The 26,615-nt window shown below is 49.3% G+C and overlaps 1 protein-coding gene across 1 annotated transcript; it reads left to right on the plus strand.

Moving 5' to 3' along the window:
• The first annotated feature begins 1,184 nt into the window (after positions 1–1,184).
• Positions 1,185–24,444, plus strand: LOC141969725 (glutamate-rich protein 3-like). The gene is made up of 12 exons (XM_074925803.1): positions 1,185–1,317; positions 3,412–3,532; positions 6,895–6,936; positions 12,811–12,904; positions 13,656–13,781; positions 14,349–14,480; positions 15,667–15,819; positions 17,117–17,314; positions 17,944–18,103; positions 20,467–20,673; positions 23,138–23,278; positions 24,287–24,444. Exons 6-12 carry the CDS (start codon positions 14,388–14,390, stop codon positions 24,442–24,444), a joined length of 1,110 nt encoding a protein of 369 aa, XP_074781904.1. The 5' UTR covers positions 1,185–1,317; positions 3,412–3,532; positions 6,895–6,936; positions 12,811–12,904; positions 13,656–13,781; positions 14,349–14,387.
• Positions 24,445–26,615: the final 2,171 nt, after the last annotated feature.

A 26,615-nucleotide genomic window follows, 5' to 3' on the forward strand; every position in this document is an offset into this window, starting at 1 on the left:
ATCATCAATAAAGATGTTAAACAGGAGTGGCCCCAAAACCGAGCCCTGGGGGACACCACTCGTGACCGGCCGCCAGCTGGATTTAACTCCGTTCACCACAACTCTTTGGGCCCGGCCATCCAGCCAATTTTTACCCAGCAAACCGTGCAATCATCCAAGTCTCGAGCAGTCAGTTTTGCCAGGAGAATGCTGTGGGAAACGGTGTCAAAGGCCTTGCTAAAGTCGAGGCAGACAGCATCCACAGCCTTTCCCTCATCAATAAGCAGGTGGCCCTGTTGTAGAAGGAGATCAGGTTTGTCAGGCAGGACCTGCCTTTCCTAAACCCATGCTGACTGGGCCTGAGCATCTGGTTGTCCTGCATGTGCTGTACGATGGTACTCAGGACGAGCTGCTCCATCAGCTTCCCAGGCACCAAAGTCAAGCTGACAGCCCTGTAATTTACTGGATCATCCTTCTGACCCTTCTTATGGATGGGCGTCACATTGGCCAGTCTCCAATCTGTTGGGACCTCCCCGGTCAGCCAGGACTGCTGGGAAACGATGGAAAGTGGCTTGGCGAGCACCCAGCCAGCTCCTTCAGCACCCTCGAGTGTATCCCATCTGGTCCCATAGACTTGTGTGTGTCTACATGATGCAGCAGGTCACTGACTGTCTCCTGGATTGCGGGGAGGTCATTCTCCCAGTCTCTGTCATCTGGCTGAGGAGGCTGGATTCCCTCAATACAGCTCAACATGCTGGGGGGGCTCCCGGGGGCTCTGGGGGTAGGGCTGCCCGGTGCCTGTGCCCAGGGGGGTCTGTGTCCTTCCCCCTCCCCTCCCCAGCTCTGACTTTACTCCTGGGCCTGCCCCGGCCGGGCCCAGCTCCAGCTGACCAGGAGCACACACGCCCGCCCCCCCGCCCCCCAGGCATCCAGCGGGCAGGAGAAACCCCAACACCTGCCCAAGGGCCCCAGGGGTGACCCCAGTACTGACCGCAGCCGGGCCGCAGCTGGAGCAAAGGCTGCAGCTCCCGAGACCAACATGGCCGCCGGTGAGCCCCGTGCCCGGGACTGCAGCTCCCAGCATGCCCCGGGAACCAACATGGCCGCCGGTGAGCCCCGTGCCCGGGACTGCAGCTCCCAGCATGCCCCGGGGCACCCGTTCCCGCGGTCTGACCCTGCGCGGACACCGTCCCCCGGCCCGGCCCCGCCCCCCAGCCCCATGGCCGCCTCCCCGGGCTGCTCCGGCCGGTGGAGCAGGGGAGAGGCGGGGGAAGAGTTGCAGGAGAAGAAGAAGAAGGAGAAAGAGAAGAGGAGGGAGGGACAGAGCGGCGGAGAGAGGTGGGACAGGGCGTTGGGCTGCTGGAGAGGGACGGGCGGTGGGCAGAGGGATGGGAAACGGGCAGTGGGACGAGGAGAGGGGGGGGAGCTGGGCAGGGAGTGGGGGAAGGAGAAATGCTGGTGAGGAGCCGGGCAGAGGGGCAGAGCGGGAGGAGGGTGGAGGGGAAGGGGACAGCGGGTGCAGGAAGAAAGAGAGTGGTGAGCCTCAGGACGGAGGGACAGCGAGAGGAGAAGGGCAGGAAGGAGGACAGAGGGACGGACAGACACAGGCAGGGCGAGTGAGCGGGCCGGGGGGCGAGAGACAGCAAAGGCACCAGCAGAGTGGAGGGACAGAGACATGGGACAGGGAGCAGGAGAGAGGGACGGAGGGGAGAGCAAGGGAGAGGCAGGGACAGAGAGCAGGGCACGGAGCAAGAGAAGATGGAAACAGTCCCAGGAGACTGAGAAACAGGGTGTGGGTCAGGACAAGGGTCCGAGAAGGAGACAACAGCGATGGCCTCCGGGATGGAGATGGAGGAAGAGCAAAAGTGGATGGGGGGCAGAACCGAGTCCCAGAGAGAGGGCCCAGGCAGCTGAGCAGGGGAGACAGGGGGGAGAGAGGGGACAGGCTGCAGGAGAGAGAGGGAAAATAAGGCCAGGAAGCAGCACCTGGTGACAGAAAAAAGAGGACAGGGAGCGGAAGAGAGAGCTGTGGAGAAAGGCAGAAAATAGCAACAGGCTATATCATGTCTATAAACTATGACAAAGGTGTTGGGGGCACCAGTTACCTGGAGGGATACTGAATGTTATGTGTAATCTGTAATTTTTAATGTACTATAAAGTGAGTAATCCAAACTTGTTTTCAAAGATTTGAATGACAAACTGTAAGCTATTGATCCAGCATAGCATGAAACAGACCTGTACCTGTTACCAGGAACTGCTGTGCTTCAACTTTTTTCTTAGAGTTACCGATGAAATGCTACATCTAGTGCCAGAGGAAGAGAACTTCCTGCTCACGCTCCGGGCAATTAAACTGTGGGCAAAATATGGATAAGGTGATTGTTCATAATCTTTAAGCTTTTCAGAGACACCTCATGCTGAAAAGATAAGACCGTTGGAAGTACTTCAGCTTTGGATAGCCGTTTAAGTGACAGTTTTCAAACAAAGCCCTGTTTTTTAGTTTAGATTCAAGGTCTGTCCATGGGGTGGAGTGGGTGTGTTTTTTAATGGGGGTAGAGTGGGGAGAAGAGGGGAGTTCCTGCAAGACAAGGTGCTTTACTGCTTATCAGGAACCTGACTACAGATTGTAAAAAAGACAAGTTAATATAAAAGCTTGATCCATAGGGAATAAGAAAGTATTGTTTGGGTATGCGTCTAGAGCAAGTGCTAGAAGAATGACAGAATTTTTTTCTTAAGGGACGTTGGAGTGAAGCAGTAGCTGTAGCAGTGTAGGCAAATTTCAGAGTAGCAGAATTTTGGGAAGTGGTGTGGGAATGATCCTTTTTCTCATCGCTGTTGAGGACCAACAGTTTTGGCCTCATGGCACTGCAGTAACAACTGACTTTGAGGCTGAAGTGTAGTGAGTATTCTGTAGATTGTGAAGTTGGTGCTGCAAATTTGAAGGAATATCCTTGGGTATTGAAAGACTGCAGGCTAACTCCAGTGTATCCGCTCTGGGACAGGGCATTTTCTGCAGCCTGCTGGGATTTCTTGGTGGGCTTTCCTGGGCAATGCTGGTAGCGAGAACATGTCTGCTCTACCCAGATGCTTTGGCTTCTGCTCTTGTGAACAAGTTCTTGTTTTTTTTTCACAATAGTAAGAGCTATTGTTTATTCTAATTTGCAGCAAGAAGTAACACTTCTAGAGGTAGTTCTTCATAAAAGGTTTATGTTGACAACATTTAGTCCTACCCTGAATTACATGGCAGTTTTAGATGGACGGTTACTGGCTTTTCTTATAGAGGGAATGGCCAAATCCTGCGCTGCTGACACAACCCAAAGACAGCAATCTTAATTTACCACGGTGGGACCCTAGGGTGTGTAAACATTGACTTCAGAAGCCTTTAAACTTTTTTCTAACCTGTTGATACTGAGCACAATTGTTTTAACATCCCAGGTGACCCCCTCAGACCAGTACCATGTAATGGGGATCCTCGGCCCAGGCTCTCCACAGCAGGACACTGCACACACGGGATCTGCATCAACGACAGCGGTAACGGGAGAGGAGATCAAACATGGTAAAGTCCTTCCTGTGCTTGTTAAGTGATTTAAAAATGTAATCCTTGCTATATGAAACCACATCATCTGAATTGGTACCTAAGCACAATTCACAAGTGAAACGGTCCTGCCAGCATAGCGCTTTTTGAGCAGCAACAGTTCAGTGTTTCAAGCAAGAAGACATCAGAGCAATTAAAAAGTGAAGAGTGAACATGTATCTGGAAAGACAGTGCCTGGAGAGGCAGTTAATTTGGAGGAAGGAGAGATTGGAAGAGATCTCCAGGTCCATCAAAAGCTGACTGAACTCCATAGTAAGCAATGAGGGGTTGGCTGGTTGCTTCCTCCGATTCACGGAAACAGACTCTACAACTCGAATAGAGTTATACAGCAGGTATGTTTACTCCAGGGTGCGAGGAGTTTTTTCTCCAGAAGGTTGCACTCCGACAGCACATTTTACCAAAGCTTATAGACTGTGCATATACATATTAATTGGATTACATAGCACAAATATCCATATGCATAAGTGAGGCTGGGTTAGTTCTAGAGGCTGGTGTCAGCAGTTTCTCTTTGCACCTGCCCATTGCCTCCTGGGGGGCGTCTCTGGGGGTCTGTTGGCGGAAGGCTCATAGTCTTTCTCACCTTGTACTTTTCCTCAGAGATTCTCTTAGCCAGTTTCTTGAACAAGAAGAGTGGTTCCAGAAGGTTTGCCACCTCTGTCTTATCTAAAACCACCAGTATACTAGTTCTACCACCCATACATGGCTACTACATCTACTCTATCCACTACAAAAACAAACTTGTTAGAGGGCGTCTGCTTTCAAAGGACATGTCTCTTATTTTTGCTGAACACAGTAGCCCTTGGTAAGCTTTCACAGAACTGTCAGGGCAAGCAGGATTATTAAGCAATATTCAGAAATCATTACAAGTTGCTATAAGTAAATAAGTTGCCAAAGCAGGTGGTCATTTCCTTGTATCACCTCCTTTCTTTATTTCCCTTGGAAGGCTGTTGCAGCACCCAAATCTTCTAAGCATTAAGAAGTTTTCTTCCAGTTTGCAGCTTAAAGTTACTCAGGACCAGGCAGTACACATTTTTTCTGGTGCTCACACCCTTCAATCTTAGTAACTGTTCTCCCTAAGTGTTATTTCCCTCTCCTGCATTTACAGGAGTCACCCCACTCTTCTCCCACTTGCTTTCCTGGCCCGAGCAAATCCGGCACTCCTGACGTCAGCCCTCACGTCCGCCTGCCATGTCCCAGCGATCCCCGCATCTCTCCTCGCCAGTCCTCCCAGGGACGGTTCATCTGTCCAGTATGTGAAGGACCAGCAGGGCCACCACGTCAGACGAGCTGTGCTGTCGTCAGGGGCATTAACTCCCCTCTGTAGCTCCTGAAAACACTGTGCCTGACACACGACCCTGCAGTGCTGTCTCATGCCCCCATCACGCTGTTGGCTCCCAGATGCCCTCTTGTGCTTCCCTTGAGCTCCCTGTAATTTGTCTTCTCCCTCCTCGGTTTTGACCAAAGAAGTCCCAACTTATGACTCAAATTCTTCCCGCTCTTCTAAATAACTCTGTGGGGGTCTCAGCTTTCTGCCCTTCAGATCAGTAGCTTGTCATAACAGGAGGAGGATAGCCCTGTTTTTCCTCAAGTAAGCAAAAACTTCAACTGTTTGTTTAAATATAAAATTAAGAGGAAGGGAAAAAAACAACAGCTAAATGGGAAGTGAAATTTTACTTTGGTGCTGAAACAGCTTGAATCCTTCTGCTGCAGCTGGAGCAGGGGGCTGGCGCTTAAATGTCTGATCAGGATGAAAGCAAAAATCCTTCCACTAAGGTTTCAAATTGCAAAATAACGTGATCTAAGATAAGACAAAATGTATATATGTAATATTGCCATATGTTCCTAGTGCCTTCTCAGCACAGTGCTTCTCTGATGGCACCAAGAGCTTACTAGTATGAAAAGTTAAGAATTTTAGGTGTTATTTTGAAGCAATTTACAGTTAAATCAGCAGTAGTGAGAAAATAGTCAAGAATTTGACTTGCAGAATGGGACGTGATTTGTGACTTTCTCCACAGCTTTTACTGTGAATGTTTACAGGTCTCTCCATATTTGGGAGTGCCAGACTTGGTTAGGATTGGTGTGGTTAGGAACTCAGCAGGCTGCCTAGTTCATCATTGTGATTTTTCAGTCAACAAAGAAAGGAAGAAGGCCAGCAGGTACCAGTTTCAGCTGACTCTTACCTGGGTGCAGAATGAAGCTTCTTTCTGGAATCAAAATCTGTGTCTCTATCAGGATATTGGCTATCATAGGAAGTGACTTTTTTCCACCCTTTACTTCACTAAAAGGTTTTTGGCCCATACGGTTTTCTCCTGATGTGGAAATATGCAAGTCCTGGGCCTGGACTGCTGCAGCACCCTCATCCTCATCTGGCCCAGCAGCTTCTGCGTGGTCACTTTCATGTGAGTGGCGGTGACGTGTCAGGCAGGCGTTGGGCTGTCTGGGCCAGAGCTCTCCCTCAGAGCCCAGCTGGCTCCTCAGGCTCGTGTCACGGGGTGGGGGGGCAGCAAAGGCACCGCTTTGCTTGTGCAGCGTTTTGCAGCTCGGCTGATTTTCTGAGCTGGCCCTCTGCCCTCTGGACACAGCCTTTGCACAAGCTGTGCACTGTCAAAGGGTGAGGCAGGGCGTGGGCTGAGGGGGGGCTGTGTGTAGGCAGTCGATCCCGTTTGGTCCCAGGAAGCCCCAGGTGCAGTTCTGGCAGAGCTGGGCTGTCGCTCCCCGCTCTGGAGAAGCCCCGTGTCTGCGACAGTGCTCCTCAGCCCAGGGGGTCCCAAAGGCTGCAGAGTTCAGGATCACAAGGGGCTCCTGGAGAGACACGGCTCGGTGAGGAGCAGAGCCTCCTTGGCTTTGACCTTCTCCGTTCTCCATCTGTCCAGGAGAGCAGAAAGACTTGCTTTTTCCCCCTCCCCCTGCTCAGCCACTGTCAGTCCCTAAGCTCCTGGGTGCAGTGGGAGGCTCTTTTTGGCTTAAGGCCCAAGAACAAGGGGAGAGCTGCTTTTTGGCCAGGTCGTGCCGGTGTCAGAGTGGCCTGAGGCCCTGGTCCCTGCCTCCCGGCCCCGCTCCCGGCTGCTCTGTGGAGGAACAGCCCTGCTGTCCGTGTGCTCCAGCTGCTGGGACTGGAGCACAGCTGCAGAGAGGGGCCCTCAGGAGGGAGGGGAAGCAGGGGCATCAGCCTGATGCCTTCTGCTTCTGCTAGAAAACTGCTTTGCACCTTGAGAAGCGAACCTGACCCCAGAGGTCTGGGTTTTCCCACTGTGTGTGGGGGAAACAGCCTGACCCCTGGTTGGTGGCAGCAGGGTGTGATACTGGTTCTCCTGTCTCTGCAGATCCCAACAGAGAAAAGAGTTTTGGCAGGACGCCATCCTCAGGTGAGTCCCCCTGCAGTAGCAAAGCTCTGGTGCCAGCGTGTCCGTCGGTGGGATGCTCCAGCTGAGCTGAAAGGCAACTCGAGAGCTGGGGGAGAGGTACCCCCACTGCTGGGGCAGCTGCAGGGCAGCGCTGGCCGAGTTGCTCAGCCTTGTGTTGGTAAAGTAACACCAAGCTGATCCTGCTGCCACCATTTGCTCCTTTTGTGTCTGGATTTCTCCTGATGTAAATGGTGCTGGAGGGGCTGGCAGGGGAGAGAGCAAAGGAGGAGGAGGCGAATAGTGAGGAGGTGTTGATTAGAGAGGAGGAGGCTTTTAGTGAGGAGGAGGAGGGTGTGGTGATCAGTGGAGGCGATCAGGGAGGAGGAGGAGGCGGCTGCGAGCAAGATCAAGGCCATGGCGAGCAGCGGCGGGACATGGCAGCCAGTGCCACCAGCAGCTCCCAGGCGCGGCCGGAGCCAGACCCAGACCCAACAGGCTCCTCGGCAGAGCTGCCTCTCGCTGTGCCCGGAGCGCTGGCCCTTCGACCTGAGCCACTCGCCACCGTGGTGAGTGGGGCTGGGGGGGTTCCGGGGACCTGGGGATGGGCTTGGGGGGCTCCAGGCGGGGCGCTCAGGAGGGCTCCAGAAGGCCCAGAATCGCTCCGGGGGGACTGTGGAGGGCCCAGGGCTGGCCCGGGCAGGCTCTGGAGAGCAGGGGTGTCTGGGGGCCAGTCTGGTCACTGTCCCTCCCGCGCAGTCCTGGGCAGTGGCAGCAGGGGGGACACGGGGGCCGTGGTGCAGTCAGGGTCACCCCTTGCGCGTGAACTGGGTTAACTGGGCAGTCATGCTCGTTTCCCGGCCCCGGCCTTTCGATTCTGTAAGAATAACGATGCGGAATTGAGCACTGCAAACAGCTGGAAGCCCTGAAGGTGTTTCCCGGCGCTCGGTGCGGGCAGAGCGGTGGTTCTGGCTGCGAGGTTTGGTTGGGGGGAGCCGTCGGGCGCAGGTCGGCGCCTTGAACCCGGCTCCTCTGCGCATCCCGGGCCCTTGCGCCGTGGTGACGGCGTGTGCTGGGAGCGGGGCCGTGGCCTCAGGCCTTCCCCTTGTTGTTGTCCAGCTTCAGAGCTGCAGGTTGTGAGTGTCAGCGCAGCCAAACAGTGAGGTTAGACAAAGGTTCAAGTCAGGTGAGACAAAGAGTAAAGAAGTAGTGTGAAGCCTGTGAGACAAAACCCAGGTGGATGTGAGCCGTGCATCCGTGGGGCAAGGTGAGCAGTGGTCTCTCTGAGGTCAGATGGTCAGGGCTGAAGGGGTCCTGCAGATTTTTCAGCAAAGATACGAGGTGATTTGGAGAGACTGTGGCCTCTCCCTCCCGTGGCTATGACTTGAGTAAAACGGTACGTGTGCTTCAGGGTTTGGTGGCCTTGGAAGAGACCAGTTAATTATTGTTGGGCTCCAAAGCCCCATCAAAATGTCGCCTGCTGTCTCGGGTCAGTTTGTTCAGTAGCCGTGTCCCGGCGTGGTTTCTGACAAGCCCGGCAGTAGTAGTCGAGGTTAATAACTGTGGAAGCCAGGGCAGTTCCTCGAGGTGAAGTCCCTGAGGCGCAGTGCGGGGCGGCGGGTGGCCCAGCCGTGGGCAGCGGCTCCCCCTCGGAGCAGGAGGGTCAGTGTACATGTGACAGAGCCCTGGCTCCTCACACAGCACCAGCCTCCTTTTGTGGAGACAGGGGATTGTTTTCCGGGCTTTTCATCTTCTGAATAGTTGGCCTGGGAGAGAGAGGAACCCGCTGGCCCTATCCGCTTAGCGTAAGCTTGGAGGCACCAAACAAAATAAAGATTTTTGCTGTATAGTGTCATAAAGGCAGCAGTTACCTTCTGGATGCCTGTACTAGCATGTAGATGGCAAAATCCCGTTCTCTATGATGGACTTGCACCATCTTCTAAGTCCTAAGCCCACATGGGCCTGTTAGGCCATTCCCAGCGGGGACTCACAAAGTCCTTACCATCAGGATTTAACGCCAAATCCCAGTTCTGCAGAGAACCACTTTGCCAGCATCGGCTTCCCTCTCTGGAGACTCTGACAGCATTTTATTGTGCAAGTGGGACCTAGGTGATGGTGGCTGAGGAGTTTCTTAGGGAGGGAATGGCAAGCAGGTGCCGGGTGCCTGGAAAGTCTCCTCAGAGGAGTCTTTGCTCCCCAGCGGAACGTGCTGGGCCAGTGCCCCTGCCTTGGGGGACTTTGAACTTGCTGTTTGTGGTTGACAGCCTGTGGTGAGACTTGTCCTGCCTGAAAGCCGGACGAGCCTTTCTTGTTCGTGTCCCAGCAGACACGGTGTGAGATCCAGCAGGTTGCTGGGGTGAGGAGTGGTCTCCCCCAGGGCAGGGCTGTCTGGCTGAGGGGCAGAAAGCTCCAGCTGGGGCGTACGACACTGGGGCTCCGGTTCCCCGTGACTCCACCAGTGCGGAGCTACAGCTTTGGGGCTCTCTTAGATTATGCCTCTGGGGAGCAGTCACTGATTTAATTGCCCTGTAATTATTAACTGCAGAGATTTGCTTTACAAAACTGACACGGGATGCCTGCTGTGACTTTGTCTTGATATCCTTTCAAATGAGCAAGAGCAGTCTTAAAAATCATTGTGATACACAGCCCTGGCCCTGAGTACAGTGTGTTGTGCACTGCAAGGTGAGAAAAACCAGATACTGGTAATAAATAATAGTGGCAGTGATACTACAATGCAAATCCTGCTGAATACGGAGTTCCAAGTGGACAGTTCCTTAATTGCCTAAAATCCTGGTCATCAGCTCAGCTCTGGTTTGTGTTTGTTTTTGTAATCCCAATTTGCTCTGTTTCAGTAGAATGGCCAGTTAATGCAAGGGATATGTAAATTGGGGAATATTCCTTTTTCCCATGGTATATGGTCCCTCACTTCAACATTCTAGACAGGTGAGCAGCAGAGATAATTTTGATGGTGACCTTTTCCTTTGAAACTCCAAAAATCTAATCTTTAATATAAAGTATATTCTCATCTACGATAGTAAGCAAGGTAAAGAACATTTATTTTTTAAAAAGTGGATGCCCATTGAAAAGGTATTGTTAAAAGGGGATGTCACCGCTTCTCAGCAACTCTGTAGTAAAAGTGCTACATCTGGAACATCCCCGCTGAAGAATTTTGAGGAGATTGCCTCATTTGAGTCAGTCTTGATTTGGTATGAATTTGGGGAACTGGACTCAAATTTAGGTGCAGGTGAAGGAGGATTTTGAGCAAATTTAAAAAAAAGAAAAAAACTTAGGAACAAACAGTGTACATCCAAGCATTTTAAATCACCTTAATTAAATTACTGAACTATCAGTGATGTGAAGTTACTGTCTGTGATACCAGAGAAACAAATGTGATACTAGTTTTGAGAAGAGCTTCGACTCTCGTCCTGGAGGCTACAGATCAGTCGGTCTAGCTTCTGTGCTAGGAAAATTGTTCAGCAATTCCAGTAAATACCGAGAATTTGGAGAGAGAAGACAAAACAGGATAAATAGCAGAGAAAAAGGAGTCCCAGAAATAAAAATTTTAAAAAAGACTTTTTGGGCTTACTATGATACCGCTGTAACAAACATTTTGTACAGTACTGTTTAAGACTGATTCTCCTCCTTTGCTGTCTGTTTTCCTAACACACATTTTTGTCAGTTCTGCACTTATATTTCTTGTAGAGGATTTAGGGGTGACATTCGTATGTAGCTCTTAAATATTTAAATCTCTGGAAGAAAGCTTCTCAGACATGAACTTCTGTTTTCCCTTTGCTGACAACATGTGCAGGAGCAGAGGACTAAATGAGACCAGGGGTCGGCTTTGCTCAAGAGCTTGTTTCTGACAGTCACGGAGTTAGGAAATCCGTGACGTTTCTGCGATAACTTGCTCTTGGGGAGGCGCTGCACAAGCCCCAGGCTGCGTTGCTCTGTGGAGCCAGCAATGAGCCCAGATCCGTGCTGCGCGGGTGCCAGCGCCCGGCGTGTTCCGTGCGGTGGCCCTGTGCCGCTCTCCTGGGCGAGAGGGGCCTTCCCTGGCAGAGAGCTCGGGCTGCCCGCCGCACCGTGCCTCTGCCGAAGCCCAGGGCATCCAGCTGCCTTCTTTCCAGCGGTTTGATGGGTCTTGGTTGAGGCCCCAAACATTTCCTCCTTCCCTCCAGTACCTTTTTGAACCTTGAATTGAATTCAGCATTTTTGAGGACCAGCCCGTTCATCATTTAAGTGAGAAAATACAGGTACAGACTTCTTTGAAACTGAAGTTACTACATCCCTCTGCTCAGGTGGGAGTTGCATTTTAGCTGCTTTTATGGTCCCTGAAATATTAGATGGAAGGAAGTCAATGAAAAGGAATTGGATTGACTTTCTCCTCTGCTGCTGTATGCAGCTGCCAGGTGATAGCATGAGTCAATCCTCAGCAGAACCAATGTAATCTGGTGGTTTCAAAGCGAATGCAAGCAGTGGATTCAAAAAGTAATGTAGAACAGTTACTGTAGTACCGGTGTTTCATCAATGTGCATAACAGGGTGAACTAACTTGTTTGTTTAAAGTTTAATTTATTGTTGGTAGGCTACCTGTGAGATTCTTGGGAAAGCGCAGATAAAATTCCTGTAAATCCATGATCTCTTTGGGTTTTTTGGTTTCTTTTTTTGAAATTGTTTGTTCTTTTGTTGAGCACACCTTTGTGTGTGGTAATTCAGCATAGCAACAGACATTTATCTTGAATTATCCTATTGAAAGGTGTGTAATACAGGTACAGTGGAATTTAAATGTAAAGCCAAAGGAAGCAAAGGAGTTCAATCTCTTGTTGTGTAATTAAAACACAACCTGCCTAGAGAGCCCAAAGGTCAGACTGAACGTATTATGCAATAAATTTATGCGCTCACAAATGTGAGCGGACTTAGAGTATTAAAAACTGAAGCCTACTGTCACTTCCTTGGTTATTTCTCCTGTCTTCCAGAGGGTGAAGTCAAATAAGGTTGTATTAAGAACTACTTAAAACTGTGTCTGCTAATTATGGATGCTTCAGCTTTTGTGTTCGTTCAGCTCATACCTGAGGTTCAGTTTTTGGAACCTCTGCTCTTTGGTAGCTGTGATGGTTCAGCTCTGTTGGCTTCCCAGGGATGCAGGACGTGCCTTGGGTAGAGCAGGGGAGGGTCCTGCTTGGATGGGCTGCGTGGTCTGGTTCTTCCTTTGTTGGTCTTACAGCTTCTCACCAATAAATAGGAGAGAGGTGAATTTGCTCACTTTGGATTGTTCAAGGTACGCATTAGAGAACCTTGAGCATATTGACATGGGAACTGGAAGAGACTTGAGGAGGCCTTGCATTCATTTTTGTTGCTCTGGATACAGAGGAGGACTTGGCACCCCTGTGCCAGGGCTCTGGGAAGGGGAATAGCCCAGCAGAGAGGAGCCCGGCCCAACCCTTCTGGCCTCTACAGCAGGGCAGTCCCGGGAGTCTGCTGGACCGAACAGCCCTTCAGAGTGGGGGCAGTGCTGTCTGGTCGGTCTCTCTCAAGCCTCGGAAGCGCGCTCTAAAATCTCGGAAGAGTCCGTTATCCGAGGAGGCTGTTGCGGGGGTTGGTCTTGGAGGAGACCTCCAGGGCTGGGCTCTGCTGGAGCCTGTGCCTTGGTGGTGCTACGCCGTTCGGTGCTGAGCTGCTCTGTCTGCTGTAGACGTCCCTTGTTTCTGACGGGAATCCTCCGGAGGCCGTAAGATGTTGCTTTTACATAATCTGATGGGCATTTACCTGGCAAAATGTTGGGCATGATTCAATGAGACAGCATTTTGTGCAGCAAACGATTGGGCAGGTCTTTGTAAATGAAGCTGTAATGATTTGGCTGTCAAGGGACTTATATGCATCTGTATTGCTTTTATTTCAGATTACTGAAAACCTACGACAGACTGAAGGACAAACACTTGACTAAGTACGTCAGCAATACCTGGATAAGACAACATCATCAGAGATCAGGACTGGTGAGATTGAAAAATTTCCTTTTCTGAGAAAAAAAGAAAAGAATGAATTGTTTCTCTTAATATTGCACAAGTCAAATCACTGATAGTCCTGTTGTTCATTTCTTAGAAGTATGCGTTGTCATTGGTAAGAATTTGACCAGCCAAACACGTGCAATTCTGCTGTGCCAGATCAAAGCCACACGATCCCAAAGTTCTCCCCTACACCATATCCCGCAGCAGCATTGATTCTCTTAGGTTACTGTTTCTCTTAGGTTTTTAAAATGTGACATCTAAGCATCTTTGACTCTAATAGCTGTTTAAATAGGTTCAGTGTTATTTTTTTAAAAGACTTCAATGGAAAACTGAAGGATTTGGTCAAGGTGAATGTGCTGGACATTTTGAAAAATACTTATGCACTCCTGGGTGTGACTCTGCTTAGCACAGGCAGATGCAACCCCTACGCAGTAGGAAGGCAAGTATTTAATTGCCCTCCGCTGACTTGGGCAGCGGCCCCTGAAGAGCAAGGCTGAGCCCACAGCTTTTAGGAAATGTGACTGGGGCTCTCCTGCCCTCTTCAGTTGGCTGATGGGGTCCCCGGGGTCAAAGAAACGACAATTCTGTGCTCGGAAGGTGAGTTCCAGCACCGTGGCAGAAGCAGCGGTGGTAACTGACTGGGAAGAGAAAGTAGCCTTTCTGGGGAATTGGGCTCTGTTTAAAAACACACCCTGTCCTGTCTTGTCCTTCTTAGTTACATTCTATTTGTTTATGGCAGATCTCGGGGAGTGGAAGAATCCTACCTGAGAAGGAATGCCAGCTGAATACTATAGAGGAGGAACACCTGAGATACACACGGGAGGGCCTGGCTGGCACCGTGTTTCGTAAGGCCCTTGGCATAGAGGTATGCATTGACCAGGACACAGGAACCTGGCTGCAATTAGCAGAGTAATTTAATCCTCAGCTCACACGTTCAGTGAATTTGGCTGAGTAGCTAATCTGAAAGAAAAGAAGAAAGACAGATGACTGAGCAAGGGAGGATGAGAGACAGAGCTGTCTGTCTGCAGAAGGGTCGTCAGCCCAGTGTGGGGCTTTTGAAAAGAAAAGGGAGGGAGGGGCAGCAGCCAGAGCAAGGAAGTGTCAGATGCACTCAGATTTAAGAGACCTTCAGCCAAGCCAAGAATCAGGAGATACGGAGAAACAGGCAGATGATTGAATTTAGGAGGATCAGCAGCTGGAGAGGACTGCAGGGAAATGAGTCAGAGGTGGGAACAAGTCTTGTCCCTTGTCTCTCTCCTTCTCCCCGTGATTTCCTTTCCTTCCTTAACCAGGCGTCCCAGTGTCACAGCTGTCCAGTGAAAGACAGCTGGCAGGCAAGCTCAGACATTGCTGTTAGAGCTGGCAGGCCGATGCTGATGTGCTTCTTTCCCACAATTTAGTACCTCAGAGACATAAATTTCTCTTCTTTTAGGCGGGACCATCCAGAAGACCGGTGGGAAATGCCAGCTTTATGCACTCCCCTCATCCCCCACCCGGTCCAAGAAATCATCGTGGGCTCTTCCCTCCCCTTGGCAGAGAAGCAACTGGTTGCTCCCAACAACAGGTGAGTTTTAGCAGCCACCCCGAAGGCGCTGGCGTGAGCACACAGAGCGCAGGCGTGCACGTAGGCCTGTGAGGTCTGACTGCCCCATCCTCCATCCCCTGGGGCCGACCTCCTGTTTGCAGGGTTGTCTCATTAGAGAGAAGTCTGCAGAAGCCGATGCTGCAGGAATGGCACATCAGAATGTGGAAAAAAAAAAATCTTTGTGATAAACCTGCTTTAATCCTTCCCTTTTCTCTGCCTTGTCGCCCAAAGCTAGGCCGGTGTCAGTACGTTAAGTATTGTTAATGGGTGCTGCGGCTGTAGGTGCGTTCACACGCATTCTAAAATCCTGAGAGCAATGGAGGTCTTTTAGAAAACAGAGGTGAAGGGGTGAAGAAAGATGAAAGCTCATGCAGAAGGCTGTGCTTTGGAGCTCTGGCTCAGAAACCTCTTCCTCTCTGTTAACAGGCAGAGAAGGAATGTTAATATACTCTTGAAATATAAGGATACTAACGTCTAAGGTCAAAGGCCAAATATATGGTTCAGTTTTCACCGGTTCTCGATTTCAGTGATGATCATGGGTGCAGACTGCAGTGAGATTTTCAGTCCTGAATAACCTCCTCTCCAGAAAGAGGACACTTGGGCCTGTAGTTGTGTGTGGTGGTGGACATCGTCACATCAACACTGATCCAAGGAGTCTGCCTGTTCTAAGGCAGCAAGTTAACTCGGATAAACAGGTTTTTAACTTGGTATTCTGAGGGGTATACAAAGAAAAGCTGAACTAAAAAAGTCACAAAAATGCAGAGTATTGCACAAAAATAGGCCTGCTTTGGTGGTGCGTTCTCTCAGTGTGCGTGTGCTGAAGGCACCAAAAGGCAGCACGTGGCTGCGTTCCTGTGAGTGTCTGTGAGCTCACGTGTTTGCTTCAAGGCTGCACTGTGAAGAGACAGTAGCAAAACCTGGATTTATGGTCAAGATTTATTCTGGATGCTCCAGTATTTGGATGCTTAACGAAAGATGCCTAAAGGGGCCTGGCTCTATGGAGGCAGACTAGAAAATGTAATTTCCTGAAGGTACCTGAGAATCACTCATCACTTCCAAATATCTCAATCGGTGCTTTTTTTTTTTTCCCCCCCCCTCATGATGCTGTTCTGCACTGGAAACTATACGCTGAGATTTTGTAGCTGTTTTCTCTATTCTGTTCTAGACTTCCAGGCGACCACATGCAGCTCCAGGGGATCTGCAGCACTCACTCCATTTCCCACCACTTCCCATCTGTGCTGCAGTGGGGGCTGTAAATACTTCAACATCTAAAAAGAAGTGCCTGGCACCTCAACTCAGTCTACAGCCTGCCAGCAGGGTGAGGCCATATTTCATTCTGAAAATAAAGTCATTTTAGGGACAGCTTTATAATACTGCTTTAGTACTGTAGTTCCCAGACCTGGTTAGTGCAGGCAACATGCCTTCCAAATGGTGATCAGCTTTTATTTAAACTCTCCTTGTTAACCTCCCCTTAATTTTCAAGACATTGACTTACTGGTCTAATGCCCAGTTCTTGATCACAGTGAGGAAAAATGTGGTGGCTTATCTTTTATAGTATAAAACCTCTGCATGCATAATTTTCTCCCTCCACATAGACTATCTGTTATGTCGAGAGGGAGGCAGCCACCTGGTTAACACCAAGAACTCAGGAATATTTCCACAGAGCCTTACAAGTTTTCACCTTCATCTACAGCTGCAAAGTAACAAAAAACCTCCTTTATTTTTTCTAGTTACCATTCCTCCTGCTAAGTCACACTGGCAGGTTCAGAGAATGAGAGCTTTTTGGAGTAGCCAGACATGATCTTGATACATACACAGTTACTTTCAGGTGAGATTTGGACTTTTTTTCCAGGAAAACATGGTGTAATTGGTTTTGTGTTAGGAGTTCCATGGGGCTGGAGGATTTCGGAATGGGGCTGTGACCGCTGCCTGGCAGACACTGGACGAATAGCTCCCTCCTGCATTTGCTCTTACTGTGATGGGCACCATCCTTTCTCCAAGAATTTGCCGGCACTTTCTGCTTCATGCTCCCTGCTGACAAAACAGCCGGGTCAGTCACAGGTTATGCAGACATGACGCAGAGCTCAGACCCAGAGCACACGATGTTTGTGGAATTTATTCTCTAGAGTTGCCTTTTGCTTTTCAGGGCCCTGGGCCTCTGTTTGCATTTCATCTGAAGGAGGACGAGACCTCCACTACAAATGGGAGAGAAGCGTTTTGAACCACATCTTGTGTAACTGATGCCAAATGACGTTACTATTGGGAGACCTTGGCTGCTTTGGAACTTGCTTGCCAGCGGAGGGAGCGCAGCAGTGCCGTGGGGTTCTGTCTGCTGGGGATCAGAACTCTGCACTACAAGCAGTACCCGGCTCACAGTGCTGTATATAGCTATGGGGGTGACGCTCCCAAGCAATCTGCCTGTTGCTTTGCAAATTAAAAGAAAGGGTTTTAGCACAGAAATCTTTTCCTGAACAAAATTGCAAGCACTCAGTTATGGAACTGTTCTAGAAGCATGTGTCTTACGAGGTGTAAAGAGCCATCAAACCATGGTTGGTTCAATACGCTCGGTCGCTGGTTTTGCATAACCTATTTAACCTGGTTATATGTTTTCACAGGAGGAAAGGAGCGAAGTAAAAGGTCCAAATGCGGTAAAATACATGACCAGTTTATCTCCCGTCGTTAACACCGGCCTGATACCGGCACCACCTCCACCCCAGCAAAAACGTGGAAACACAGTGAGAAGTGAGGTAACCAGAGGGAGAAAATTGTGTCCCGTCAGTGTGCCCACTGAGGCAGAGCACCCTCCGAGGAAGGTAAGTTAGCTCTGTCTACATCTCTGTTTATGTACAGGTATATAATCTTCCTTGTTGGTGTATTTGCCTAATGCTGAAAGATGTGTCGACCTAGTTTGCATAAAGATTCACTGAATTTTTGAAAGAAATAAAATTCCTAACTATTAAAATCTGTAACTGCCACCCATCTCTGTATATACTAAAACATTTGGTGTTTTTCATCAGCTGGGGGAAAAAAAGTGCTTGATCAGAAAAACCATGGGATCTCTTACTTAACACCTTCTGGTGTAGTCAGTCTGATCCTGTCTCTGACCATGTCTGAAATGCCTTGAGCGTACGAACCTTCATCTGTTACACTAGACCTCCAGCCAGTTTTAACTCCTGTGAAGGAAATGGTAGGAACCCTGGATTGGGAGGCACGATATGGGTCATGGTCCCTGCAATTTTGGGCAATTCGATGCAGTGGATTTTCAGTTTGAAATCTTTTCCTGCCCTTCTGCATATTACAAATCAGTTCCCAATTTAAGCAGCTCAAGGCCTGTCTTAAAAGACTGGCAGCCTCAAGTGTACGGCACATATACATGCTCTTTGTGTTCACCTTCTGTTAGAGTTGGAAGCTGACTGCATTTTTTGTGTATTTCCTGCTACAGAATTCTGGCGTCGTCTCCAGGTCCCTGGTACGCAGCGGCGCGCGTGTCACCGTGGCCTTGGTGGGGAAAAATCTCTGTTTACCTGGCAAGGCTGCTGGGGACAGGCAGCACTGTGGAGGGGAGAACCTGTGTATGTACAAAGGCAGACTACTGGAAGGAGGTAAGGGTGCAGAGTCAAAGAATTCATATCGATTCTGGCAACGTCTTTTTTTCTTTTGGCTAAAATGTTGGTGTGGCATCAAAATGACTTCAGCTGAGCTCAGTCAAGATACATGGATCCAGGGATTTTTATACCATCTTTTATACCATCTGCCTCCAGACTAAATGTGGATCTACTGTTTCATGATTGTGAGGTTAGAATGACTTCTGCAAATTATGGTAGAAGGAACTTAGAGAACTAATTTAACAAAATACTGTAGCTTAGGTGAATTTCGTATAGAGACGTGTGGTTAATAAAGTAGTAGTAGTAGTAGTAGTAGTAGTGGTAGCAAACTGTCCTTAAATGGGGGTTGTCTCTTTCTGACTTGCTCCATCACATCATGTTGCTTATTACTCCAGAAGGAAAAGTGCATAATGGGAGCTCAATTCCCATCTCTCTGACGTGAGTGCAATCCCATAGCACCAGTAAAAGGTGAATTGTGTTCTGGGATCCTGGGAAGAGGCGATGGCTGGGAGATTGTCACTTGTGAGGAGGAGTGATTCCACCGATGACACCCCTCATTCCAGCTCACAGACCCCCTGTGCTGGCGTTTTCAGCGGGCGTGGGAAGATGGTGCAGAGCTCCCTGCGCTCCCGCCCGTCCCCGAGGCTGTAGGAGCACCGCGGCGTGCCCGCGGATCAGCTCATGGGCTGCTGGGCTGGCTCCCCGCTGTGTCCTCTGTGCCTGCCCCTCTTGTCCCCAGCCCTGCTCACAGGCCTGCGGGAGTGACCAGTGTAAAGGGGGTACAACCCCGTCCCCCCGGCATGGAGGGGGGTGGCCGCCTCGGTGCCGTCCCGCCTGGATGCCAAGCGGTGCCCTTGCAGAGCAGCTGGAACGGCTCCAGAAGCAGCATCTTTCCGGTGCCCGGTGTTGCCTGAGCCCAGCCGCGTCCGTGCGGGCCCAGAGCCGCTGGTGCTGAGCTGTGCTCATCTGGAGCCTCGGCTGCCCCTGCCAGGGGTGTCCCACTGCGGGGGCTCTGACGTGCTGCTGCCCTGCACCCGGTGGGCACGTGCCAGGAATCCTAAACCTCCTGTGCACGATGCCCACTCCTGTAAGGCAAGGGCGGAGTTAAGTTTGTGGAGATGGGAGGCTCTGCTCTCTGTTCTGCTGTGGCTGTGAGTGCCCAAACGGAGTGGCTTGTCACAGGGGTGCCCAGCTTGGCACTCTGGGGTTGGAGAGAGACGGGGCTGTTGTGTAGGGAGGAGGTGGGGTATTACCCCACAGAAAAAAAAAATCTCCTTATTCCCTTAATTCTCATTGTCTGGGTAACTGTTTATCTGCCTAATTGGTTCTGCATCAGATACGCGTTATTTCTGTCCCTGGCATCTGTCACTTCAGTGTTTTAAAAGCACCGATCGAAAGAAAAAGAGGCGGGCAATAAAATCTGAAAGGTGAGAAGTGATGGCCATGAGGGACAGCTGGTGTGTCAGCGGTGGCAGCTCTCCTGCACCGTTTGGGTTTGTTGCCTCTCTGCTGCGCGCGCAGTGAGCTGGTGGTGGCAGTGGAATTACTGAATGTCACGGGGAAATCACTGACATCACCGTGCGCTGGTGCCTGGGGTTCCAACCGCGGCAGCTCGGCTGGGCAGGGGAGGATTCTTTAATGCGTACGCGTGGGGCCAGTCTGTACTACAGATGTGAGCAGAGCTGTCTGTGAGCTACTACAGCTTGTCAGGCTCGTGGCCTGGGACGGAATCCAGACCATGTTGGTGTGGAAATGGTAAATCTGTTGTAAGCCTCATTTGTATGAGGATTTCACGTGGGAGCTGAAGGAGGTACGGGAGCAGTGCGGTGGCAGAGTGTTCCTGCGCAGCACCCTTTGCCTGTATTGATTTAATTCATTCAGTTTGTAAGCCACTGCTTTGCTGATTAGCCATGTCAATCCACATTTGTCTTACTTTGTGCAGCAGTAGATTATCTTTCTCCAGTTTTCTCTGTTGCGGGCATTTTTTCTTCATGGCAACAGTTTTTTCTCCTGTAACAAGAGACTGTGTGGCATTTTCTTTCTGAGTTTGCCCAGTTCTCAGTTTTTCTAGTCCTTTCAGTGGCTAATGGTTTTGTTTGTTGTTTTTAATGTGTTGACCACACTTGATGCATCATTCAGTAGCTTTAGTGCTTTTTGCTATGCTGTTTATGAAGAATACGATGCTTTTTTATGATAATGTGCTGTTACTCTTCCATCTGTGGTCCTAGATTCTCTCATGGCATTAAAAAGACAGAGCAAATGTACAGGCAAAAGGAGATTGATGAAGTTAACCTCTGCCTGCTTAAAAAGAACTTTATTAGTTGTGAATTCCGTCTCACAGTATGATTCTTGTATTTTAGAGTACGATGATGATATTGAAGCAGAAGAGAGACAGATTGACGATCAAATGAGTGGAACATCAGAGTCACCCTCAGGTGATGAAAAACCTGACTTGGACACTGAAAAGGAGAGTGAAACCTTATCAGAGAAGGCATTGGAGGTCTCTGACAGTGAGAAGGATGAAGATGATAAATACTCTGACAGTGACTTCTGGGACGATGAACAAGGTTAGATTTTTTCATACTGAGGCTTAAAGAAGTTGACCCGATGAATGTTTTATATTTTTTATGCACGTTTTACATTTTGCGCGTGCCCGGTACATGTTAAGGGGAAAACACATGAAAAAGCATGCAATTCCTACTGAATTGGGAAAAGATAGCTGTTTTATCTGTTATTAATTCAACCATCCGTCACTGAAATGCAGCAAAACCCACAGGCAGTGTAAGGGTGTGCCAGCTCACAGCAGACTTTGCTGAAGTGCACCGGTGCAGAAGTGGAGCTGTAGCCAGTCGGCAAATTAGCTCTAAATACTTGGGCAGATCAGCACTTAATGTCAGCGGTCACTGACGTCCGAGACCACTCACACCTTCGGAGGATAGGTGCTTTCACCTGAGAAGCCCCCGGCACACCCAGCGTGCCTCCTGGTGGTTTAGCAGTGCTGTCTTTAATGGCCCCGAGCAGCCAGAACCTCGGCGGCGTCCCCTGCCGCACTGCTGGCCCGTGCTGGCCAAGGGAGGAGATGCCGTCAGCTCGGCTCTCCCTGCTGCCTGCCTGGGATTATCTTCATCAGTAATCCCATGGAAAACTCGCAGGCAAGTTCTCGTTTCTTAGATGAACAGCAGCATTCCATTCACCACGTCGTTGCCTCTTCCTTGGGGCAGTGTTTTAGTTCTTCTTAACTTTTCTCCTCTATGGCTTTGTGAGATCCTGAGCTGACTTCTGTGCCTCTTGCTTGTCATAATGTACCAGGATTTCTCCATTTCCTGCTCTTTCAAAATCAGTTACTTTACATTCCTTACATTTGACAGTCCTAATGTGCAAACCATTTCTCGAGTTAAACGGAAACTTTCACATTTGGATTTCTAGGTGAATTAAGCAATGGCAATATTAAGCAATACAGCTCGTTGTGAAAAGGTTGCAGCTGCAAGGAAGATCCAGTCTTTTTACAGAAAGTATAAATTCCACCAGAAATTCCAATTAGGTTTGAAACTTCCTTGCTTATAAAATCATTGCAGTGATCAAAAAAAATCTTAACTTTTGTTCTCTCGTGATAATGAGAAATAGCGTGTGATTCAGGAATAATCAGTACAATTTTCTGCTTGTTAGTGCATGGCATTATGAACTTCTCTGTGACTTTACTCAGCTGCCTCTCAAGCTCTAGCAGTGTGTGATGATCATTCATTCTCTTTCCTATTTGTTAATTTTTGATATTTTCCCCTTTGAAATGAAATCTTACTACTTTTTTCCCCACCACTGAACAGAAGAGGTGGAGAGAAGGGATAAAATAGATGTGGGTTTCTCCCAACGGAGTAGTAATAATAAATTCATGAAACATAAGAATTCATTGGTAATTTTGAGGGCAAGAAGAGCTTTCTGCTTGAATGAAGGACTCCCTGAAAGTAGTATAGGTGGAAATATTCCAAGCAGCGTTAGTAGCAACTACTACTTCCATTTTTTTAGGAGACCGGTAAAGTGCCTAATAGCTCTCCACAGTGGAAGATGTTTCTGGATATTCATTATTTTAAAAGTTTTTCTTTAATTCAACACCATTTTTTTTAGCTATGCGTTTAGCTATGCGTTTTTGCACATCCTCAAGCAGGTCTTTTCCATTCTTTCTATTTACAAATTCTCCAAGACAACATGACCCCATTTCACTGTTGTTGGCTTCAGCTTTCATCTGCGTGTGTCCTGAAATTCCACATGCTCTGTACATTTATTGTGCTTTGAGGTCATCTGCCGCGCCTTGGGCCTGTAATTTTTTCAAAGAAATACTCGCTTAAGCTTAAGTATGTGTCTTAGTGTTGGTAGACCAAGATTTTGGATAGCAAGCTTTTGGGCATGGATGCTACGTTTCTGTGTTTTAGCAATCAGTACACTAATCCTCTTGTAAGCTATGAGTGCTGCTTTGGCAGAAATAACGCGCTAATAGCAATGGGATCTGGATCTTTATGAGTGCGTGTTGTGGACAGATTTTGTCTCATCTTAGTTCAGCATATGATGACGCTTGTTCAAGAGTGTCTGAACCCGTTGGGCCCCTTGGGTCAGTTCAGCCAGCATACAGAGTCCAGAATAAAATCCAGATAACTGAGGTGCCACAGATGTGACTTTTGCATACAATATTATGAGTCGGACATAAATAAAGAGCGTGTAAGAGGGACCTTGGCATTCAAATCCCTGTGGACCATAAGCCTGTGAATGAACTGGGGAGAATCGCTGACGGTTCCCCTGGTGCAGTGTGTAATCTGCACGTTGGAGTGGTTCTGTCTGTTTGTACTCTCGTCAGTGTCTGAGAGCGGTGGTGTTTTCTGGGACTGTGAACACACCTCCTGTCACAACAGAGGCGCGAATCCGGGGCAGGCTGGAGGTGCCAGAGTCATTGCCAGGTGGTGGCTGCCCAGTCATTTGTGCCTCACGCCTTTTGCTTTTTAATGGCTTCTCTTTCCGGCTTCCTCTTTTGTAACTTTGTGATAGTTCTTGAAGATTGCAGTCCAGTCCAGGTGGAAACAGCAACGGCACCTGGATGTGGTCGTCACGTGTATTCTGAACCTGATGACTCCTGTCCAGATGTGGAAGAAGAGGTCCTAGAAAGTGGGGAGTATGATGCCAGTGAAGGTGAGGTTGGCTGTTGAGCAGGGATGAAATCTGATTCATCTGAAGTCTTTTTATAGAAGTGCTTGCCCTTTCCCTTTCCTTGCTAGTCTATCAAACCCTATGTCTGCTCTTTTCTCTCCTAACTTGTACAAAATTGGGTGGTGACTATCTGGCTTCTGCAGTCATGTGTAGTTAACCTGTATTACAGTAAACAACTGCTTTGTTGGCAGCTGTAATGGTCCTAGGAAAAGAATCCAGGCCATGAAAAACTGGGTGCCAGTCAAGAAAAGAGCTGTGGAAAGCAGGAGTCTAGCGAGTTTCCCTTTGCTTCCAGGTAGCGCAGGGGCTCCTGGGGAGGTGAATGTCCAGGACAGGCAGGGTGGGACTGACAGATGGAGGGCAGCTGAGCTGCAGCCTCCATCTCCGTGCTGCGCCCCGTTTGTCTCCCAAGCTCATCTCCTGGTGAGCAGTTGGCCTAATTGGCAGTGAGGAACCTTCAGCTTGGTCTTGGTTCCCTCCAAGAACGTTTCTGGTCCCTGCAGCCTGAGCCATTCATTGCTGGGAGCGTGGTCTGCCCGACAGAAGAGCCTTGCCTGTCACCCGGGGGGTGTTCCAGCCAGCCATCCTGCTGCGGCCATCAGCCGTACCGGAAGGTCACCTTAAGCTTCCGCTCCCCAGCGGCAGTGAGTCTGAAAAGCGAAGAAACCCACAGGTTAAAACTGACTTCAGTCTGCACTGCTGCTCTTCCATTTCCTTCTGCCATCCTCTAAGGCTCTAACAGCTGGCAGGAACAGGCCAACTCTACTGTTTTTAAATTGCAAGTTGCACACGGTCTTGTACGTTGACACATTAATCCAGGGTGTTGCAAGTTTGTTTTTCTGGTCAGCTGGGAGCCTTTTGACCTCCTTCCTCTATGTAGCCTAAGAGCACAGTCTTGTAAGGTGAGTTGTCTTTCATCTGGAGAGTGTATGCAGGAGGCTGGAGGTTCCTTCTTGTCTCTGGTCTGTCAGCAATTGTCTTTTTCCTCAGTAATTCTTCGTCAGGTGAAACTCTTTCTGCCTCAGTCCCATCAGCTGACTGCAGACAACAGTCGGTACCATTTAGTTTCAAAGCCTGGTGGTCTTCATGTGTTGGTCTTCACACGGATCCGTGTTTCTGATGCAGAGAGCAGGGTAGCGAAGATGTAGTTCCTGGGCAGCCCGACTTCTGTGGCAGTTGTCCCTCTGGATCGGGGTTGAAACCTGTTTGCTTCCCGGGGGGCAGGTGGTCTTTGGAAAGACCCGAATCTCCTAGTTGTTACCTTCTCAGGTTCCACGGTGCCTCATCTGGAATACTTTAATGCTGAAACAACCTCACGGTTGCTGTTATCATTCTGCCTAAGGCAAGACCTCACTTTACAGAAGGGAATACGTTGTAATCAGCAGCCAGAGTAAATAAACTGCTCTTTCTGCTAACGAAGCAGGTAAACAGGCAGACTATGCCATGCACCACACAGCATTTGGTTTCTTTCAGGCAAAGTGAACAAAGCATCTATTTTGCAGGGACCAGCAAAATCCATTACATTAGACTCAGTCCGGTATAAGCAGCTGGACAGTTTGGACACTGTACTTTTGTGGAGAGAGGAATATTTACTCTGAGCTGGGATGACAGTTTGGGATGTTTTCATTTTGTACCAAAACTTCCCTTAGAAAGTTTTAAAATGATTTCATGTTACTGATGTTGGTAGTAGACCTGAGCTCTCCCAGATTCAGGAGGTAGGGTTTTCAGTGTGAGTGGTGTAAAAGTATGGTAGTGATTGTTAACTGCCTTTTTATATATATGTAGATATATATATATATAATATGTATAAATAAGAAAAAATTTAAAATATAAGGTACAGAAAGCTAGTAGTGAACATAAGCAACAAACCTGGTGCAAGATGCGTCTTGGACGAAGGCATGATTTCTTGTATTGCAAAATGTAGAGTTTTTAATTATAATTTTGAAGTGTGTTCCAGTGTTTAGCGATGTGGGGTCTGGTGGGAGGAAGCAACCTGCTGAGCTCTCTCCTCTCCTTCCCCATCCTCCCTTCTCTTTCTGGAAACTGTCTTCCCAGCCTGTCCTGCCTGCTCCTGGTTCCTGCACTGTCTGCAGCCACCTGGGCTCCTTGTGCACCTTCCAGTTCCCTCTGCGGAGACCTGGGAGCGAGTCGGGCCCGGCTCTGAAGGGCAGGAAGGGAGGGGTGGGCGCGGGGAGCAGCGGGGCCAGGGGGAGGGTTGTGGCAAGCCGGACACGAGCTCCACTCGGCTGGCAGAGATGGGCCAGGCAAATAGCGTCCTCGAGGCCTGGAGCCTTCTCTGTCTGCCGTCCAGAAAGGGGCTCTGGTTGCACAGTGGGTTGCGCCAGCAAGCAGCAGAAAGCAGTAACTGTGGGGTGCAGCAGCAGTGCAGGAGGGTAAAACAAGTCAAAAGGAGTGGGAGATGATTTGGGGCAAGACAGCCTTTGCACAGTTTGGGAAAGGTAGCTTGGGAAAGACGTTGCTCTTGTTCCTTGTGGTGGCACAAAACTTCTCTTTTCTTCAAGAACCGGAACGTGCCGTGTTTGTACAGAGCACTGGTGCAGCAGCACAGGCTGCCGGGGGGGCTGCCTCGGGACAGACCCCACAGCACAGAATTCCGTGAGGGCACTGCCGTGAAATTCCCAGCGGGCAGGAATCGACCTTGTGTTATTCCCCTGATGTAATTACAGAATCCATGGGAAGCAATTACACAAAGAGCTGAGTATTCTTTTTCCTGTGTGTGCGTATTTTACGTGAGCAATTTACCACCTATTTCTTAACTTTTGAACATTACTGCCAAGCTTATAGCTACTTCGTAGACACACCTGGGCTCCCTGCTAGGCAGGTGAGGGAAGGAGGGAGAGTACAGAGGGCAAGCAGAGCTGTCAGAGTTGAAAGATGGTCGGGCATCGGCATTTTGGCTTAAATTGGTTATGCCAGATGCCCGAACAGCAGCACTAGAAACGTAGTCAGAGCAAAGGTGCATGATGAGAAGCAGCAGAGCCAGCTGTCGTCTTGTCGCCATGCCGATGGTCCCCTCATTGCTTGGGAGAGATAGCATCTTTAACAATAGCCCTGTAAACAGCCTTAACACTAACACAATTCTCAGTAAAACTATTGTTTTGTTTATATTTAATAGCACCAGACGGAACTTTTGTGGCAGAAGGAAGAAGAACACTTGATGTGCAGGAAGCAGCAGAAAAAGCGGGAGGAGAAAGGACGATGCTAGGGGAGACAAAAGCAATTGAGGAGGCACATTTTGTTGAAGAGGAAGAAGTTTTCACCAAAGAGGCAGGAGAAGAAGTGGAACGGTTGGGAGACT

Source organism: Athene noctua, chromosome 23, assembly GCF_965140245.1.
Source record: "Athene noctua chromosome 23, bAthNoc1.hap1.1, whole genome shotgun sequence".
In the NCBI taxonomy this organism is placed as follows: domain Eukaryota; kingdom Metazoa; phylum Chordata; class Aves; order Strigiformes; family Strigidae; genus Athene; species Athene noctua.